General features: G+C 48.4%; 1 protein-coding gene across 8 annotated transcripts in view; it reads left to right on the top strand.

Moving 5' to 3' along the window:
- SPoCk (secretory pathway calcium atpase) overlaps nucleotides 1-20,663 on the top strand; it is a 44,800-nt gene that overhangs the window by 18,586 nt on the left and 5,551 nt on the right. For 5 of the 8 annotated variants that reach the window (XR_004469757.1, XR_004469756.1, XR_001453101.2 and 2 more), the window contains exon 2: nucleotides 14,926-16,639. Coding sequence is in view for 1 of the 8 variants with exons in the window: in XM_001353331.4 (XP_001353367.4) it covers nucleotides 14,926-16,639 (1,714 nt within the window). In the remaining 7 variants the exon portion in view is untranslated. Of the gene's footprint in view, nucleotides 1-10,795; nucleotides 11,058-11,321; nucleotides 12,426-12,654; nucleotides 12,717-14,925; nucleotides 16,640-20,663 lie in introns of those variants that run through there. The other 3 variants (XR_001453102.2, XR_001453103.2, XR_001453104.2) reach the window with 3 other exon arrangements.

Raw genomic sequence — 20,663 nt, 5'->3', positions numbered from 1 at the left:
ATTGACCTGGATTTGTATTTGCAGCATGGCTCGCATCTTATCTGTTTCCACTGGATGCACTCCCTCAACAGATAGCCAGCCAATCGTGTCGAAAATTGTTCCAAACAATCAGAGGAATTCATTTGGTTCGACGGGGATTAATATAATTATAAATATATAGTTTATTCAGTGTGCGGCAATCGCCATTCGTTTCAAATTTATAGCCTAACAATTGCTCTGCTCCATTATTTATCATCGACAAAAGCCGGGGCACAAGCAGGCCGACCAGGAGAATGCACCACATAATTTATTCCACGCACCCTCTCCGCATTCGTGCCACCATCCAAGCCGCGGAGATCATTTTACCCAACTAATTATGCGGCTTCTGCTGACAAAATGTTTATAAATTTAATAACATTTCATGCCACTCTTTCTGCCACGGATTATGCATTTATTGAGCGGCAAACACGTTTTCTGCATTAATAATTTCCGCTTCGCTTGTTTGAAACAATTAAAATTAAATAATCAACAGAGACGGACCATGGCCGAGTGCCTCGACAATGAGATACCCAAATATTCTGTGGAGGATGCTCATTGTACACTAAAAGCTACTGAAATTAGCTGTTTGTATCTTGAATATTGCATAATCTATCCAATATCAGTGTGCCGCATCATGCACACGCAATGTCTGTTGTTTTTGCAATTCTCGTCTCTATGTGCGTCTCGATTCAAGCATCAATGTGCCGCGTTGGAGCAGTTGGGAGGACGTGCTCTCTATAGAAACAGATATATATATCCTAGATTTATGTACATAAATATGTGTACATAGAAATAGATATGGCTATATTCACTTTAATATGTTTTGTTGATCTAGTTGATATACTTCATGTGTTCAGGAAACCCTAATGGGTATAATGAATTGGAGAATTGTGGCCAGGGAATGAATGGGAATTGCCTTCGGCCATGTCCACAGAACATTTGTTGAGGATTAGGCTAGAGATCGGAAATACAAATGGACTGGAATAGAGTTGTACTCGTATTATCTATGTCGCTTTGGCAGTCGCTTTGGCAGTTCTCTGACGCTGATTGCATTCCCATTGGGCAAACAAAAACAGAATGCTCTCTGGTTGCGAGGCTGTGAATGCAATTAAAACTCTCGCCGCGTGAATGCATTGTTTTCACCTTTTCCGCTGTTGATTTTGCTAATTGAAAAATGAAATTAAATGGGCCAGCGGCAGGATGTGCCGAATGTCCCCGGTCCCTGCCGTCCAGAATGGGCACTATTGATTGCAGGGCAGTGCAAATATATGCGGGGCACCGGGACCGGGACCGTGACCGGGACCGGGACCAGCTTTGATAAACTAAACAAATTAGTTGCCCATGGGTTCAGGGCAAATCATTCGAAGTACGGGTCTCATGCAGTTTTAATGAGATTTCCCTTTCAAAGCAACAGCTCCCGGGGCACTATGCATGCTGCCACATGCTGCCTGCACTTTCAACCAGGTGAGATTTATGTGCCGAATGAATTAAGTTAAGCGAACAGCAGGAAACGTCTTGGGCAGAGGCCATTTATTACGGTGTGGAGTGCACATGGAACCGGAATGGTAATGGTATTGCTCGGGGTCACCAAAAAGTACAGATACCACCCCAAACCCTAGCCCCTACCCTTACCCTTACCATTACCCTGGTTCCGGCTGCGTTGCCTTAGCAACTTTGCAATGCATATTCTTCAGGCCAAGCGAAAACTTTGCTATTGTGCATTTTCCCTTTTCAGCTAAAACAATTTCCATTATTATTATTTTCATATTATTTTTCCTTTTTGTGTATGCCACTTTTCCGGCAATTGTGCGCGCATTATTTTCATTTTGCAATAACTTTTCAATTCAGTTCAGATGAAAATAAGTAAAAATACGGCAAACTTCATGTTCCGTTTTGCAAACTCCTGTCCCTGTGCCTTTGCCTGTCCCTGTTCCTGTCGCTATCCCTGGGGTGTCTCCCTTCCCGGGGACCATCCCGGAGTACGAGTACGGAGTACCTTCGCAACTTTGCGATGAAGTTGTTGCGCTTCTTGCATTGGCACACAAATTTACTGCCGCATTGCCTGTCTTTTGTCGCTGCTAAAGTTTTTTTGTTGTTTTTTTTCCCCCCCCTTTTCAATTGTTATTATTTTGTTGTTTATTTTTCAACTTTTTGCTATGGCGAAAAGCAGAAATTGCTGCTGCATAAATTATGTGGAACATCACGGGATTCAGCAGAGTTTTCCATCGAGAAGAGTTATAGTCTAGTGGCACTAGGACATGACCAACACACTGCGAATGATGGAGTTTTTAATAACTTCTTGATTACCATTTCCCTTAAAGAACTATTTAATCAATCAAAGCGAAGGCCTTCTCTTCGTTCAATTAAATTTCCTTATGTGAATTCTTTGCGACAAGGGCTAGTGGCACTACTCGATTAGAGCTTCATTCAACAGCAGCCCCATCCACTCACCTTTCATCGGATGAATGCAATTTAATTGAATAATGCAAAGGAAAGGATGAATCCGAAAGTGCTTGGCCACAAAACCACAAATGGCGGGTCCTCGGATCAGCATGATGGAAACCAAAAATGAACAAAGAAACAAAATGAAGGAACCAGAGCTCAATTTACAATGTTCTTGCACAGAACTCTTCAGGACTCGAATGGACACGTAACTGGATGTTAAAATGCGACAAACCGCAAGGAAAAACGAGAATAACAGGGAAAACCGAGAGGACAGAGAGAGAGAGAGAGAGAAAGACAGTGGGAAGGTGGGTGTGGGGGGGACACTGAAAAGTGAAATAAAATAAAAGCATAATTCATTTGCAAGAGAAGGAAAATTGCGTTGAGATTCAGGTCCCTTAACGAGCGCATTCAACAGTTCAACAGGATGTGGGCGTTTGGGTTGCTGGTATAGTGGGATAGTGGGCGTGGCCAGCCGTTGTCTGCGGTCAGAGGCGTGGCCATTAAGTGTGCATGAATTTCCATTGAAAAAGCGCCCCCACATCTCCGATAATTGCATATGCGAGAAAGGACCCAGGCGGCGGACAAAGGGACCTGTTCGGGCAGTCAATTATATGTAAATTATCTGTCCCTGCCACGCATAAATTCCGCCGCAGTGTGTTGCTGCGGCCAAGAGGGATGACAGTTTCCAATTTAATTCCCACTCCCCGCCCCAGATTCCCCCTGGCGGAATCCCCCCCTCCGAGTTCCCGATTAAGCCGAAGCCATATGTTGCCTCATATTTATTATACGATAATTTTTCCATATTTGCGCTACCTATTTTCGATTTTACGCGTTCAATTCTGGCATTGATAAAACTTTTCGACCGCTTATTGCACAATTTTCCATTCGTTTCGCCTGTGGCTGGCGGATCGGAACGGGGCGTATACGTAATACGTAATGTATATGCGCGGATGCATCGGATAGCCCCCCGCATACATAAATATTTCAAAAACAAAAAGCTATCGAAACTTTTCTCTCTATTCCCCCCATTGTCTGTCGCTGAACTTGAAAATGTTTTTAAATTAATTGAATTTTCTGTCTGGCTAAATCTTTTCGATACAGCACCAGCGATGAGATGCACTTCCCCCCATTGTCTCCCATTGTCTGTGGGATGTAATTACTATAATGGGGCAGTTCTGGCTTCTGGACAACCACCTAATGCCGATCATCGCTCATAGTAGGGGGGCGGGGGAATGAGATCAGAGCCATCCATTCGGCGGCACAGTTGCGACAGCTGCTGTCACACCAAAGTGTCACACATTCTAAGCTCAATCCGAAACTAAAGCTAGAACTAAAACAAAAACTTCAGCCAGAACGCCCCCAGTGCTGAGCGGCGAATAAATCTGAAGGCAACAACTGGCGGGGACACAAACCCGCCCGCCCCACCCAGCTGTAACTCCGGCAACTAATGAAGCTTGCAACAGACAAGAGACAACAGACTACAGACAAAACAGTGCAAGAGTGCAACTTTTTCCGGCTGCATTTCAATTTTTTCATTCAACTTCGTTTCGTCTTTGGCGCTACGAAACGGAAAAAATTGACAATTTGCATCTTTCCACCGCCTCCGGGGCACACACACATAGACCAGGGGTGTGTGTGTGCAAGAGGAGGTGGAGGAAGAGAGGGTGATGTCTTGCTGGTTCGCCGTGGCAGCAGTTTCCAATCATAGTTATCAACTTTTTAAGTGGTCGCGCCCCAGGCTTACTTAAAGCTCTCCCGACAGCATAAATTCAGGGTGTATTCATCTCTGCGAGGAGATGAATGTGACAAGAGCTAGATCGGGGTCTATATAAGCCAGACACTGCAGCGAAAGCCCCCCAAGAAGATCTAAATTCAACGATGCTGCCATGCCCGATTTTCTTGGAGTCCAAAGGGTATGCTCTATCTGTGAAAACGTATGCAACACCCATTGATGTCGGAGTCCATAAGAGCTAGAAAGCTAGATATAGGGTACATTTTTCGCTGGCGAAAACTGGGATGATTTTCGTATGGAAACAATAAGAAATCATCCCTGTTTTTGCTGCCAGCTACTCAGCAAGATAATAAATTAATGATTAGTAGCAGAAATTCCACCGATAGTGCTTAGCTGGGAGCGAGGGATATATATTATATTGTATCGCTAGCGAACTGTCCGTTCAATAATGAATACAGTCGAAAGAAAGGATTACATGAAACTTAATCATGTTATTATAATTTATTTCCATTCATCGTTCTCCATTCATCGCCTTTCTCCAGCGAACGAAATGTGTATATGAAAATTTCTCTAAGGAAAAATGTTTATTGTCTGAGTATTAGGATCTTATCCACCGATTCTTTAAAATTCGTCGCAGCAAGGTCGTTCTAAATAGCTTTTCGATTAGGGAGTATCATACAGTCCAAATGTTGACATGCTAAAGTCGTTCTCTCTTGTTTTCCACTCAAAAGAGTCCGTAAGAAATATAACTTTAGCGCAGGTATTTTATAGTTGGAACAGTTCCTCAAAAGAGTCTTAGTTGTTTATACTATTTTGATGTTAGTGCGGGTAGGTAATGGGAGTGGTGGGTGGGGGAAAAGCCCCCCACTTTCATTTATATGCAATGCCTGGCCTTGTCGTCGTCCTCTTCGTCGTCGTTGTCCTCGACGGCGTCTGTGCATGCCGGGAATGCGACCCCAGGACAAGACGAGAGACAAGGCACCGGCTCCATCGGCCCCTGTGCCCCTGTGCCTCTGGCCCGCTGTCCCCTTCTGAATGTCTGCCATTTTTATCTCGCTGCGGCTCCCGAGTGTCAAAGTGGAGATTTCTCTACCAGTTTCCAGCTCCTTCGCATCCTGCTGCAGGCGTTGTAAACTATTATAATGGTCCTCCATTCCGCCATTTCTTTTCTTGTGCCACTGCATCCTCCGCTGCAAGTGTTGTATAGAAATTTGTTTGTTTTGTTATTGCTTGCAACATGAGGCTCTACACACACACACACACACACACACACACTCACACAAATCTATCGGCGGGGACAACGCGTGCGGCAAGTATCTGATCCATTCAGGATTTATTCGTTTCCATTACAGTGACTGCCATCCCACACACGCATTCGCCGTCTGCTTAGACGGGGGCTGCATCCTTGTCTGGTTCCCAGCTCTTGTGTTCGGGTCCGGGTCCGGGTCTGGGGACATATGTAAATGCAACACCAAGCATGCACTGGGAATCCAATTCGATCAGATCGAATTCAATCCATTATTGCGTCTCTCGCCCTGTGTTTGTTCTTCCTCTGCATCCTTCGATGGATACAAAGTTAAGTGCTTGCCCCGGAAAGGGAGGCACGAACGGTCTGCCAAGTGTGATTATGACATTGTGAAAGTAATTGGAGCCTGAGCCTGGCTGGCAAGACGAACCCGCTGAAATTCAATGTAAAGCGCACGGTTCTGCCATTTATTATGGCACGCTGAAAATTCAAGCAAAAGGTGGACACAAAATTGCTGCAAAAGAATGCCCGACCCGGCCCCCGCCATCCCGCAAGCTGAAGAGGCAGTTGCATGTAATTGCCCCTGCCAGGTAGGAGAACGGGCATTTTGGGCTCTTAAAAGGTTTTTCGTTTCGGGGCCAAAAGTGACAGCCTGCATATTTTTAAGGGTTCCATTAAGGGTCGCTTGGGTACGGCTGTGCTGGGCTATCGCATGCAGGTCTCATGAAATCCGGCTCCGAGCTGGAGCTGGAGCTGGCGCTGTCGCTGGCAGGCGACTCGGGAGCCGGCGGCTAGATTGGATTGCAAATCAAATGCGCCGCATTTGTTTGGCTTGGCTCGGCTCGACTCGCCTCGACTTGGTTTGGTTTGGGTTGGCTTGGCTTGGGTTGGAGATTGATTCGGGGCCTAACGAGGAGCTGTTGTGAAAGCTCGCTTTAACCTTTCAACCTTGCGATGTCGACTCGAGTTGCATTTAATGGTGCAGAAAATGTTGAAGATGCCACGGCCAGGCCGCAGCCAGCCAGCACTCAAAGCCCAAAGCCTGGGGCATAAACAACGTGTCCGGGGAAAGCCATTAGGGTAAGCGGCTTACAAGCCATAAACTATGCTCGCAATTGCCAAGTGGAAGGTGGGGCCAGCCACTGAACACCGAGCACTGTTGTCATTCGGCTCGGCAAACTCCTAAAGTTCTTAAAGGCATCTGATTATTACCGATACCCGCTGATAGTACGGTGTTATTGGCTTCCAGATCGATTGAAGCCCAGTCCTTTGTCCAGACTCTGGCTGGCTCTGGGTTTGGCAGTCCTGCAAGGTCATGTGCTTGAAATTGTAGTACAATGATACATGAGACATGTTTTACCCTCGGCCATCTTTGAGCGGCACAAAGCACAGGCCTGCTCAGGTGTCATATTCCGCTCAGGGAGCGTCCTCTGGGGGTGCCTTGGGTCCAAACGGGATGGATTGAATGCCAGGCATGAAGCCAAGGCATTCCAGAAGGACATTTCGGGTTCCCATAGTGGAGGTGCAGCCAAGCCGTTGGCGAAAAGCTGCGATGAAAATCGCGATTGATTGGCGGCGGAATCGATTTCGAGTCGTTAGTGGACCCTTTAGGCAGGAGTCCTTTTAGCAAGCTGGCGGATCCTGGATTTTCTGGAGGGATGCCATACCTCATTTGCATATTTTGATGGTTTGACAACTTTAACGAGACTATTTGCTCATCATTAGCGCCTCCGCTGTGCCACGTTCTGGAATATTGAATGCCGAATAAAATTTCACAATTTTTTCGCATTTTTGTGCATTCTCGTTTCCCGATTCCCGATTCCCTTTTCCCCCAACCCTCTATGGCTGTGACTCCCCTCTTGAGCTTCCCCTCAGCACATCCGGCCAGCTCGTTAGAATTTTCCTCCTCCGTGGGAGTTGGTTCTCCAACTCTGGCTTCAGTTTCAGCTCCATGAGACATTTGCTACGCAAACATAATAATGCTCTCCACAGCCCCCTCCACGCGGGCTAAAGGCAAGAATAATGGCTGCACTTGCTCTCCATTTTTGATGGCCATGGAGTCCTGTTACTCATACTGTTACAGACCCAACCCGACCCGACCGTTAAGTAACGCAGCGTTTACGTGGCAAGGAAACGCCCTGGAAGCCGGCTCCGTTTTGCATCACCATCTGCGCCGTCTGCGCCAGCCTGAGCGATGGCATTTGGATGATGAATGCGTCTCGTCTAGTGGTCAGATTTATATATCCTTGCACTCGGAGGGAGGGCGGGGAAACAAAGCCACAGTTTTGCCAACCATAGCAATTCCCAGCGAAATAATAGCTAAATTTTACCCTTCTCAATTGCCTAAAATGTACAGAAATAATGGTAACCTACCATCGTAGGTCCTTTGTCCATAAATTAGACAAAACGTGACTGGTTTCAGGGAGCGGCTATGGGTTATGGGGATATTTTTCAAGAATCCCATTCAAAATAAACATTCTGTAAAGACCAGATCCTACAGGCCTATCCTAGGATCTTTATCCTACAACAACTTTGTTTTTTCCCAGGCTAAAGGTTTATTAAATGGTTTTGAATGTTTTGCAACTGATTCATGCCTCAATTTGTTATTCAAATCATGCTGTCGAGGTGTTTTGCACTGGTGCCTATGGGTCCTATCTGAGCCACAAACCGTTTCGGAGAGTGTGTCCAAGCAACAGATTGCGGGGGGAACGGCTGAGTGGTCACGACTGGTCACCATGCGAACCGAACCGCACTAATTCGACCGATTCGAAATTGAATGAAGCTGCTAAGCAGCCAGTCCTGGTCCCAAGCCCCCAATCGTTGGCTGTCACAGAGGCAGCCAAGTGTGATTTTTGGGATTGCAAATCGAATTTCAGCAATTCCTGTCCAGCAAAAGGACCCTGGACCCCATACCCCATACCCCATACCCCGTACACGTACCCTGGCCATGCAGCAAATAAACAATTGGAATTTGAGTACTCGCTTGATTGCAATTACTGTGCTAGAAAATGCATGACAATTGTCGATGGACATTGACAGAGGACACAATGAAGAGGATGAACGATGAAGGCTGCAGCGGGTTAAGCGTGGGCGTGGGCGTGAGCTTAAAGCTCCAATTGCTTTAATGGGGAGCTTATCCATCCTGCTCAGATCATTATGGCCATGAAATATTCATGCCAATTTGACGCCATCCACACCGCAAGATGCGGCTTTGCCCGGCAAAATGCCATAGCAACGAGGAGTAACGAGGAGGTCCTTGGCACTCCGCACGAGGCAACGGGGCAGTGGGAAAGGGTAGCGGGATGTTGAAGTATCGAAAGCTAATTTCAAATTTCATGAAAGACCTGAAAACTTGTTTAGTTTCATATTCTTTGTTCAACCGAAATATACCGAGAACGTAAGCGGCTTACGTGAAGTTTCCATCAAGGTTTTCTCTATTATTCAGCACAGTTGAGTAGCGCTCTCCTCCCCCCTCCCATTCCCCCCGCCATGCCAGGCGCTGACCAGATATTTGATATTTGATGCCGGAAATTGTTGCAGCTATCTTTTGAAAGCATCCTTTTTGGCTGCATCGCCCCATCCCAAGAAAATTACGTAAATTAATAATAATTCAAAGAGAATGCCAATTGTTTTTGTGCGGTGCAGGTGCCACCCACACCCCACTGTGTGCCGTGCCCCCGGCATTGTTGCCACTGGAAAGCAACAATTGCTGGGGGGAGGGGAGGAATGGGTATATTGTCAAGACCACGGCTGCCAGGGCGCCGTCATTAGTCAACGTTGTTCTCCGCCAAAGAGCAAACGCGGAAAGCGCAACCAAAGCGGAAAAGGTTCGCCGATAAAAGCTTACCCGGAACACAGACGCACAGACACCGAGACAGCGAGACACCAAGACAGACAGACGAATGAAAGGCAAAGAAGAGTAAGAGGTGGCAATGTTGAAGGTGAAGTAAAAGACTTGATTAGCGTAATTAAAATTTTCTGTAACTATTCTCGCGCTCAAAGGAGTCGGGAACAAGCGCAGAGACTCCTTTCACCTGGCCCGTGTCTTGTGGCATCAATTAGCGAGGCTTCCTTTGGCTGATCCCTTTATTTGTACAATCCTCTCTCCCCAGTCGCCTTTGGATAATCTCTTGCTTACGCAATCAGAAATGAGTTTGTCGTGAGATTCAGTCCAAAGCGACTTGTAGTCAACGAGAAAGGAATGTGAGCTTCAGGTGACAGAATTGTTTGATACCCTTTGATAGCTTTGGGTATCGTGATTATTGGTGCATGGAATAAAAGGTTTTGAGCACAGATGAAAAGATGCGTCTTAGAAACATAACGATGATTATTTCTTCTACATAGAGTACTTCTTATAGCGATAATAGGCGAGGCTTACCAAAAACATACCATAATATTTGGCATTTTTACTTTGGTTATGTATTGAACTGGGCATTGGGAATATATGATACGAGTAGTCATCAGATTTGCATCTTAATTGATTTAGCAATGTATAGTTTGTGTTGTTTTCCATAGTCTCGAATCAAGCATCTATATTTTTTCCAGACCAGACATCTGATCATAATCATAATACCCTCGACAACAAGTTTATAATTGTTTTCGATCGTTTGTGCTGTTCGGGGATGTTCGTAAACATTTGTAGGGGGTGCTAATGGAGAAGAATCAAGAAAATCTCACACATTTTTACCGCTCAGACGGAGCTCTGCCAATTTGCATATGCTAATTGAAGATCAGCGATTGGCGATACAATGCACAGCAGCACTTTCCCAAAAAATAATGGAAAGCCAATTAACGGTTCGTGGCGATCGCCAAAGATCGAGTTAGATAGCGGTGGTGCAGCAATGTAATTGAGTAATTAGTGGTGGCGAAACAATTGTAAACGAAACCCACATCCCTCCTCTTGGATGTGGGATCAACATACAATATATATGTATGTGCTTGATCTACATATGTGCATATGTATGGGCACAATTATCTGAACTTGACCCATACACACTCCCACAAACACACTCAAAATGCAAGGTTGCTGGAATTCAATTCGTATGGCAAGTCTCCCCCTCTCTCTTTCTAGCGCTCTCTGAGAAACAATCGAGCTTTTGCGCGCCAACAGCACATTTTGTGCTGTCCAATAAGCCTCTCTCACAGTCAGTGCTGGCAAAACAAAATTGTTTGGTTACTTTTTATGCAGCTATAAAGGCCGAAACAGTGGCTATATGCATTTAATGCTAAAATAAGCTAAAATGAGCTGTATTTTAAAAATGCGTAGTTAATACAGCAATTTTAAAAATTGTAAAATAAATTCCATGTAAAAAAATGTAGACATAGCCTGAAAAAAGCTAAAGTGGCAGCACTGTCTCTCTGACTGTTGATCGGAATTTCTGCCGTTCTCTGCCGCTGTACACGTTGCCTCCGATCCACATTCGTCATTGTTTCTGTTTTTTTCTGTTTCTGCGCGTACCGTCAAAATTATTGAACTGAGGAATTAATAAGGAAAACAAAGAAAATAAAACACGCCGTAATCAAAAGAACAATAAAGTGAAGTCTGTTTAAAGTCAGGCCCATGTGATACGATACAATTGAATCTCCTGCCGGTTTCCCCCTCGCACCATTTGTCGCGTGAGTTTTAAAGAAAGTGCAGAATGCTGACAGCGCGGCTCGGCTCTCTTGCTGCCTCTCTCCCTCTCGGAAATTGTTTGTGCCGCTGTTTGTTGTTTCTTCTGGTGCTGTGTCGTGATTGTCGATTCTCGCCTCTCGTTTCATTTATCTCTGCCTCTGTTTTTCTACCTGTGTAACCGTCTGCCGTCTGTGTCTGTGCCGTCTGTCCCTCTGTCCGTCTCCATCTCCAATTGTCTTTTATCGCTCCACGCCACATCCACATACACACACGCACACGCGCACGCATATACAACATACACATTCGCAATTCCAACATCAATTCATTTCCCCAACAACCTACCAAGTTTTTGTCGAGAAATATTTGTTTAGTCGAGTTCTAGGGGGCTCCAACGCTACACCGGGCCATTCTCAAGCCGCAAGCCTCGCTTAGAGTGCGACATCGAAGGAACTACATAGATATAACGCGATCAAAACTCCGTTTGTCTCTCATTCCAACGTACACACCAAGTGAAAGTGCGCCAGTGCTAGTGCAAAAATAGAGATCAGCAGCAAAAGCAAACCAATAAATCAACAGCGGCGGCCCAGCAGTCGCTCTTTCTTGCAGTCGTCCAAGCATCCAGGCACCCGTCCATCGGCATCTCATCTCGGCCACGTTATCGCTTTTCTAACAAGAAACAAAGAACACAAGAAAAGAAAAAAACTTGCTTCGAATTCCCTAGAAATTCATCGTCCGACATTCCGTCTGGTCTGTGGATCCAACTGGCAGGAAGGAGAGGAGACATTCTTATTGGCAAATATTCAATGTTTTCTTCTTTTGTTCTAAGAAAGCCGGTCGAATCATCGAAAGCTGTCTGTCAATGACCCACGTCGCCTGATTGTGACTCGATATTTGCCTTATCAATGCGCTGACTTTTTGCCTGATTTCATTTGCTGCGTTTGCTTTTGTTTTTGTTTTTGTTTGTTTGCTTTTGCTGCTATTGATAGCTGTCCGGGGAAGTGAGATAAGGATCTGCCCTCTCTCTCTCTCTCCCTGTCACTCTTTGAGTATAAGTCTAATTGGCGATCCGATCCTCCGGTTGCATTTGCACGTATGGAGAGATAGTTACCCCGTATTCCGATAACAGATAAATGCTAATATTCATGTTGGCGTTTCGTGCGTGACCAAAAAAGATAATAGTATAAGCCACTAAATCTAATCGCCAGCGCAGGCCGAATTGATTGGCGTGCGGTTAGACATCCACTAAATGTAGAGTGAGAGAGGGCTCCGGACGGACGGCACCCATCCCCTCCTCTCGCGCTAATGATTAGAGCTCGCCCCAGCGTCGTCATTTCTGTTCTACCAAAATGATAGTCATCAATGCCTTTGACGTAAGTGGTTTCCGCACAGACATTCCCCCACCCCCACCCCCTACCCCTACCACTCATACCCGCACCCGTACCCCTACTCGTACTCATATTTTGTATGTTTTTTGGTTCCTCTTGGTTCTTGGTCTCTAACTGGTTGTGGTTGTGGCTCCAACGATCTTTCGTTCGTCGCCGTCTTGTGGTGAAGGTCGCGTTCTGTCCACTATTTACGAGTTCCCTCTACTACTTGCAGAAAAGCACCGAAAGATGCTCAGGGCTAGGCGTGCCATTAGTATATACATTGATGATGAGCAGGTATACCCCCCAACCCTGCCCAGAGATACATATAGTGTGGCACGTGCCGCTCTGGGGGTTTTGCATCTGCGAGTCTTAATTGAAGTTTCCGCGAATAGTTTTGCAATGCAAATCAAAGCCAAGTTTGGAATTTATGGCCCAAGACCTGAGAGACCTGCTTGCAAATCGCTTGATTCCGCTGTATATGTAATTGCTTAACCGCTGGCCTGGCCTCCCGCGGGATCCAGCCGCTTTCCGAGAAAGGGCCAGGTACTGCCACTGCCTGGTACCCTCCGGTCTGGTGTCACGCTGATGGGCGATTAATCCACGTCGCAAGTAGATATGAATATTAGTGGGAACCTCTCGGAGAAGCCATTGTTTTGGCAGCGATGTGTGCTTCCCTTTCATTAGCCTCTCGGCCCGGCGGCCATCTCCCATCGAAATGGGAGTTCTCTAGTATGGCAATCACGTTTCTCCAACGCCCAGCACCCAACTCTAGAGTGGAATGTTTGCCCAAGAGACACCGCATTCAAGTGCACAATTCCGGCTAAAACGCTTTACAAAGCCCAAACTATTTACCTTTCAAAAAGCGACAACTGTGAACCAGTTTTTGTAGTCGCCATTTGAATACACAGAGGGCCAAAAAGAGAGACTATTACGGCCGGCAGGGCACCAAAGTTCAATGTGGGCCAATAAAAACAAGAAAAGTTTGCATACCACACACACACACACACACACACACTCGAGTGTGTGTGAAATGTCAGTCGAGGCGAATGGAAAATGGAAATGGTTATTGGAACGACTCATGCGACGGTTCTCGTTGCGAATAGGGAATAGAATCCGGCCTCGGGCCGAGTTTGGTATATGGGATGGCTATATTCGTTCCCAGCCACCTGACTGACGGAATATTTGACGTGTCACTTGACTTGTTGATGAGTTTTCGCTCGGGCTTGGGCTCGGGCTCGGGCTTGGGATTGGGCCCCAAAGCTGGGGCTTGCGGACTTTGGGGCTGCCCAGCGACTCTCATATCATGGATGTAATTGCCGGAATACCAGCTTGTTCCAATTCACTTAACCCCAATCGACACAGACGGACAACAACAACCACAAACAAAAGCCACGAAAATTAAATAATTATCTGTATATTATATTTTATTTTATTTGTGAGAGCCGCCCCAGCCCCAGCCACATAAAGTGGCAGTTTTTGTGCTTAAATGATGCATGAAGTTGAGCAAAAAACAAAAAACCAATTATCCATCTGCCATCTCCCGACTCCCATCTCCCATCTCCACCCACCTGCCTCCGCCATGGGCATTTGAAGCACGGTAATTTACATTTTGTGTGCATCAATGGCCCCACTGCCCAGTGTCCCAAAACTGCAAACAGAATTCGTTTAATTAAAATGCAAACCATAACGCCATGAGATGACTCCCGGTTAGAAGATGGATGATGATTCCCTTCGGGGGAATCCCCTCATTTGGCGAGTGAAAAACTTTGCGGCAGCGCTGGGACCACTGCTGGGATGATCGGAACTGCCTCGAAAACAGTTCATATTTTAAAGTCTGATTAAAATCGCAGGTTCACTCTCGAGAGTCCTGTAACGTGACAGGAAATTTACGCTTAAATTTTCCTTCAGGAGCGTCCCACCTCCCCCAAAAAAGGAGGGAAAATAAATTAAAATAAGAAAACGTCGCCAGAACCAGTGCCCGTAAGTCACGTTTTACAATCCCTCCCACAGTCGCACAGTCGCACAGGCAGGACAGGCAGGACATGGACACGGACACGGACACGACAGAGGCAGACCGAGAGCAGGATGTAACAAGAGCTGACAACTCTTGGAAAGAAGAGTCCACGGACGGAGTCCATGTGTGCGAGTTGGAGTGTGGACTGTCTGCCGTCTGCTGTCTACTGTCTGGCTTTGTGCGATGCCCGATGATGCCATGAATGATGACAAACTTGTTGACGACTGCAAATTAGCTGCAAGTGGTCAGGGGTAGGGGCAGGGACAGAGGCAGGGGCAGGGGCAGGGGAGGGCATTCAATTTGTGGCCAGGAATGGAGTGGAATCGAGGAGATTGGCAGCCAACAATGTTGGTCAGGAGTTGTGGGAGTCGCTGGCTTTGCACTGAGGGAAATCGCCTCCATTTTAAAGCTTTATCGCAGAACCGCTTAATCTATATGCAATTTCCCACATCTAGACTCGTACTAATACGTTTTTTCCCCCTCTCGCAGACGGGTTTAACCCTCACGCCAGAAATGCTGCTCTCCACCTCGGAGTCATCGACGCACAGCGCCTCCGAGGTTGCCGGCCGACTGCAGGTCGATGTGCGGACCGGCCTCAAATGGACGGAGGCCAAGTACCGGGCCAAGATCATTGGCCACAATGAGCTGCTGCTGATCGAGGAGGAGCCCACATGGAAGAAGTACATCGAGCAGTTCAGGAACCCTCTCATCCTGCTGCTGCTCGGCTCGGCCCTGGTCTCGGTGATCATGAAACAGTTCGACGATGCCGTCAGCATAACCATCGCCATCCTGATCGTGGTCACGGTGGCCTTCATCCAGGAGTACCGCTCCGAGAAGAGCCTGGAGGAGCTCAAGAAGCTGGTGCCCCCCGAGTGCCACTGTCTGCGCGAGGGCCGCCTCGACACGTTCCTGGCCCGCGAGCTGGTGCCCGGCGATGTGGTGCACCTCAACGTGGGCGATCGTGTGCCCGCCGATGTGCGTCTCTTCGAGGCCGTCGACCTCTCCATAGACGAGAGCAGCTTCACGGGCGAAACGGAGCCGGCCCGCAAGATCACCGACGTCCTGCTGAACAACACGAACGTGAAGGACCACAGCAACATGAAGAACATCGCCTTCATGGGCACCCTGGTGCGCTGCGGCAACGGCAAGGGCATCGTGGTCAGCACCGGGGAGCGCAGCGAGTTCGGCGAGGTCTTCAAGATGATGCAGGCCGAGGAGGCCCCGAAGACGCCGCTCCAAAAGTCAATGGACATCCTGGGCGCCCAGCTGAGCTTCTACTCGTTCCTCATCATCGGCGTCATTATGCTGCTCGGCTGGCTCCAGGGCAAGCCGCTCTCGGAGATGTTCAACATCAGCGTCTCGCTGGCAGTGGCCGCCATACCCGAGGGCCTGCCCATCGTCGTAACCGTCACCCTGGCCCTGGGCGTCATGCGGATGGCCAAGCGCAATGCGATCGTCAAGAAGCTGCCCACCGTCGAGACCCTGGGCTGCGTGAACGTCATCTGCTCGGACAAGACGGGCACTTTGACCAAGAACGAGATGACGGCCACGATCATCATCACCTCCGACGGCTACATGGCGGACGTGACCGGCGCCGGGTACAACGACCAGGGCGAGATCCACATCCGGCACTGCAACAACGTCGAAATGGCCAAGACCAACATCACGAATCTCCTGGAGATCGGAGCCGTCTGCAACAACGCGTACATCCAGAACGGCACGCTGCTGGGCCAGCCCACCGAGGGAGCTCTGGTGGCGGTGGCCATGAAGAACGGCATGTACGCCACGGCCGAGAACTATGTCCGCATCCAGGAGTACCCGTTCAGCTCCGAGCAGAAGATGATGGCCGTCAAGTGCATCCACAAGTACAACAACAACAAGGAGGAGTTCTTCTTCGCCAAGGGAGCGCTAGAGACGCTCCTGCCGCAGTGCACCAAGTACCAGTTCGGCACGCAGACCGTGCCCCTGACCAAGCAGAACGAGGCGGAGTTCCTCTCCGAGGCCTACGAGATCGGACGCAAGGGCCTCAGAGTGCTGGCCCTGGCCAAGGGCCGCTCCATGCAGGATCTGATCTACTGCGGCCTGGTGGGCATCACCGATCCGCCGCGGCCCCTGGTCAGGGAGTCCATTGAGATGCTGATGCAGAGCGGTGTCCGGGTGAAGATGGTCACGGGCGATGCCCAGGAAACGGCCCTGGCCATTGGTGAGTAGATTATTTATGTACATTCGGATTAGTGTCAGTCTTCAGGAGCAACCTGAGTCCAACATTGAGGCAACATTGTGTCTTGGCGAAATGGGGGGAAATCAGATTCGCTTTCCTGACAACCCGCAAACATCCTCTGTCCTGGTTGATTACCTCAGCTCAAAACTCAATTAAAAACTCTTTAAGCAGACACACAGAGACGGAGACGGAGCAGAGCTCTTTCCCGCCCCGCTGCTGCCCTCTTTCTTGCCACAAATTGTTGGCTTTAACTAAAGTGCTGAGCCGTCCGAAACTATGCAAATAAATTTGTCCATGCCACGTAATTAAAAGTGGCATGGCCCGGGCCGTGCCGGGCCTCCTCTGGCTTAGCCACAATTTATGTTTGCCATGGAGATATTCCACTGCGGACGCATGAACTCTGAACTGGCTGTGCCACAAGTGGGACATGTGAGCGGCAAACCCAGACCCAGACCCAGACCGAGACCCAAACCGAGACCTCTCTTCGGGCGGGAGAAGTCAAAGGAGTGCTCTTCGGGACCACACAATGCAACGCAGCGTCCTGCTGGACAGCCTAAAAGTATGCAAACAGAATTAATTAACCATAGAGCCAGCGGTCAGGGATGGAGGTGGAGGTGTAGGGATCTGGCATCTGGGATCTGGGGAGCAGTTTACAAGTTTTCCAGCCCAAAACTTGCGCTCAAGGAGTTCTTCTTCCGGAGCAGCCGCATCTCGGGGGCGTATGTGCGAGTGTGTGTTGGTTTCGAGGACTGCACTTGGCCATCCGTGGAGTTTCCTCAAGTTGGCAACTCCAAGTGGAGCTGAAGTTGAGGTTGCGTGAAATTGTTCCCAGTGTGGACTCGAGAGAAACTTACCTATTAATGGCAAGTGCTTGGGGTAGGGCGGGGCAGGGCAGGGCAGGACAGGACAGGGCTGTGCAGGGGAATATATATATATTTAAATTCGACAGCGAAGGACCTCCCGAACGGGGCAAACCGAACCGAAAAAAGATACAAAAAGCAAGCGCAGTAAATTGGAAAAGATAGCGCACACAGAGAGCACAAAGGAAGCGACCACGAAAAGCGGGAAGCCGAAAAGAGAAACTCAGGTAACCAGCTCCTTTGGGCCTCCATGCAGATGGAACCAGCCCCACATCTAATATCCTGCAACGCACAGGACGGAGCACGGAGCACGGAGGACAGAGCAGAGCAGAGCAGAGCAGAGAACAGAACAGCGCAGAGCACAACAGCAGCCACATCGACATCGACATCGACATCGTTGTCAGTCGTAGAAATAATTAACTGTGGCTCCATCTCCATCTCCCCAGTCCCATCATCCTCATCATCGTCGTCGTCATCGTCGTCATCTACATCCTGGTACATCTTTCTCATCAGTGGCGCATCTGCTGCGGACATTATTCCATCATCTGCATGGACTGTGGACCTGCTCCGGGACTCCCCTTGATGGAAAAACTTCCTCTATTCAGTTTGGTGGTTGGTTCTGCTGGCTTCTCGTTTTTGCATCTTTTGTGAAATTTGATTTAAAATATTTAATTTTCAGTTTGCCCTTGCATATTGATTGAACTCCTTTCCACTCTGTATCGCTCCTGCCCGCCTGCCCCCCTGCCCGTCTGTCTGTCTGCCTCTACACTTTGCTTTGTTATTTCAGTCGACAATCCGCTTATGGGCTACCTAATTGGCTGGGATATCATAGCTCTCGTTCGAGGGAGGCACCATTCATTCCAGGTGCCTCTGCCCCAGGGGCCACTGTGTGTACAGTTGGGCAGCAGTTTGGGGTGCCAATTGCATCGGCTAATCCCAGCCATTCTGCACGTTTGACGGCGTTTGCTGGGAACGAAGATGGATGGCCGCTGCTGTGGGACGGCATAATTGAGTCGATGTATTTCATTTTCAATTTGCTTGGCAATTATGCGCCACTGGCGCTCCCTGCTTAAGCTATGAGCTGTGGCTGCGCTGGTAATTGAGTTTGTGGCTCGTTTAAAGTGGCTCAGACCGGATTGGCGGCGGTCCCTCGGGGGCGCCGGGGGCCCCTTGGCAGATCGACTTGATTCCGATATCAGCGTGAGGAAACAACTATTGGTCACGTTTCCTTTACCGATCAAATCTGCGGCCTCGCTGGGCCTATGGGCCCGCAGTCTTAATCAACTCTGCTGTGTGGTATGTCGATGTCTATGTCGATGGCCCCCAAACATGACACACATCCAATTAGCGGAGTGCACCCTCAAATGCACTCCGGCATTCGATGCACAACTGACAATCGGTATTCGCCCGGAGCGATTGCGGCGTGTGTGGGGTGCAGGGGGGAGTGCAGGGGGGCATGCTGATTGCAAGTACTGGAGATAATCATACTCCTAGCGAGTGCACAGTCGCAGGGGCGGAGGGAAAGTCGGAGGAAAGAAATTGTCACGTACATGAGCACGCTTAATAAACAGGGCCAGGAGGAGCAAGGAGCAGCACATCTTGCTATCCGGAGAATGCTGCTGTCGGCAGCTGCTGCTGCTGTTGCTGCTGATACAAATGCAAATGTCACTCACTGGCAGGCAGGGCACAACTTTCCATTTCCCCTCCTCCACATTTTCCCCTCCCCGCCCCTGCCATGGCCCCACCCCATGTGAAGCTTTCAATTACCAAATGAGACCTTGTAGACCTTCCCTCCTTTGCACTGCTCTGCTGCTTTGTTTTTTCCGCCATTGTGCACAATTTTGCTTTGATTTTTGCCCGTTTCTCCGGGCTCTTTCTTGCCGGATGGCGGATGGCTTCGGCTTTCAAAGTGGCAGCTCAAGTGGTAAGCAGAAGGCTTGTTGCACTGTTTTAGGCGCTGCTCGACAGTTTCATAAACTTGGCGGCGCCTCTCCTTTCGGTGCAACAACTTTTGCTTTCATGTGCACAGAAGACTCCTCTCCTGTCTAATCCGATTTCGGCTTGCGGTCTGGTCCTGCTCTGCGTGGTGAGAGGATGATTTTTATAAGCTCCTGCAACTTTGGTCTGGTGCCACTTTCGGGCTCTCTGTTTATCAGGCCAGGCCAAAGTTTCCCAGAGAATCTTGCCTTTGCCTTTGCCGTTGCCGTTGCCGTTGCCTTGGGCTCTTTTTTTTGGTATTACAAACTTTTTCGGTCGGTCCTGGCGGCAGCTGTTCGTTCAGCTCTGGGATGGCATCCATAGCAACCCTGGCACTCCGAGTAGAGAACGATTGTCCCCAAAAATAAATATATTTCGACACTAATGATCTTTTAAATCATTTTTAATGACCAGCCATAGACGAGTACTCTCTGAATGGAGCCAGTTTTCGCTGCTAAATCAGCATTTCTAATCATTTCTGGCCACTCTCGAATCCATTCATCTGGAAGAGCCGAGAGCCTTTCCACCTGTTGGGGGAATCGTCGACGGCCGCAGGTGAACTCTGCGCCCCACCAGCTCCTCCAACCATCCAATGCCACCCACTGGGCGTTCGTCCGTCCGTCGCATCCGCGGCGCGTGTCAATGTCAATGCGGGAAGAGAATTGTTCAATCAGCATGCAATGTTGATGCTGCCGTACAGAGGTGAGGTGAGGTGAGGTGAGGTGAGGTGGAAAAAACACAGTAAAAGCAGTAAAAAATGCGAATTGCAATTATGCCGTTTATTTCATTTTTTATACCCACTATTCTCAAAGAGAACTAAGGTATATGGTGTTCGATAGAATTTATGTAACAGAAAAAGAAAACCAGACAAATGCACAGGTGCTATCCGGAAATGTAGAGATCTTGGCACTACTAGTCGGAAAAGTTATTAGAAAATATTGCAGCGCAAAAGAGGGCTGATTGAAAAGTCTGGTGGGTAGGTGATGGCTCTTAACTTTCCCCACGGCTCCGATGTTTTTTTTAGACAACTAAGAATGCCCAGTCACAAAATGCATGTCGCCTTTTAGGGAGTTTTGCTCCTATTTAGGTAGGAACAAAATGCATGTCGTGTGCAGGACAATGCATATTGCCGCTCAGCTCGTGTCTCTCGCCGATAAAGGTGGTTTTTG

Source organism: Drosophila pseudoobscura, chromosome X (assembly GCF_009870125.1).
Source record: "Drosophila pseudoobscura strain MV-25-SWS-2005 chromosome X, UCI_Dpse_MV25, whole genome shotgun sequence".
NCBI lineage: Eukaryota > Metazoa > Arthropoda > Insecta > Diptera > Drosophilidae > Drosophila > Drosophila pseudoobscura.
This window is presented reverse-complemented; position numbering and strand designations above follow the sequence as displayed.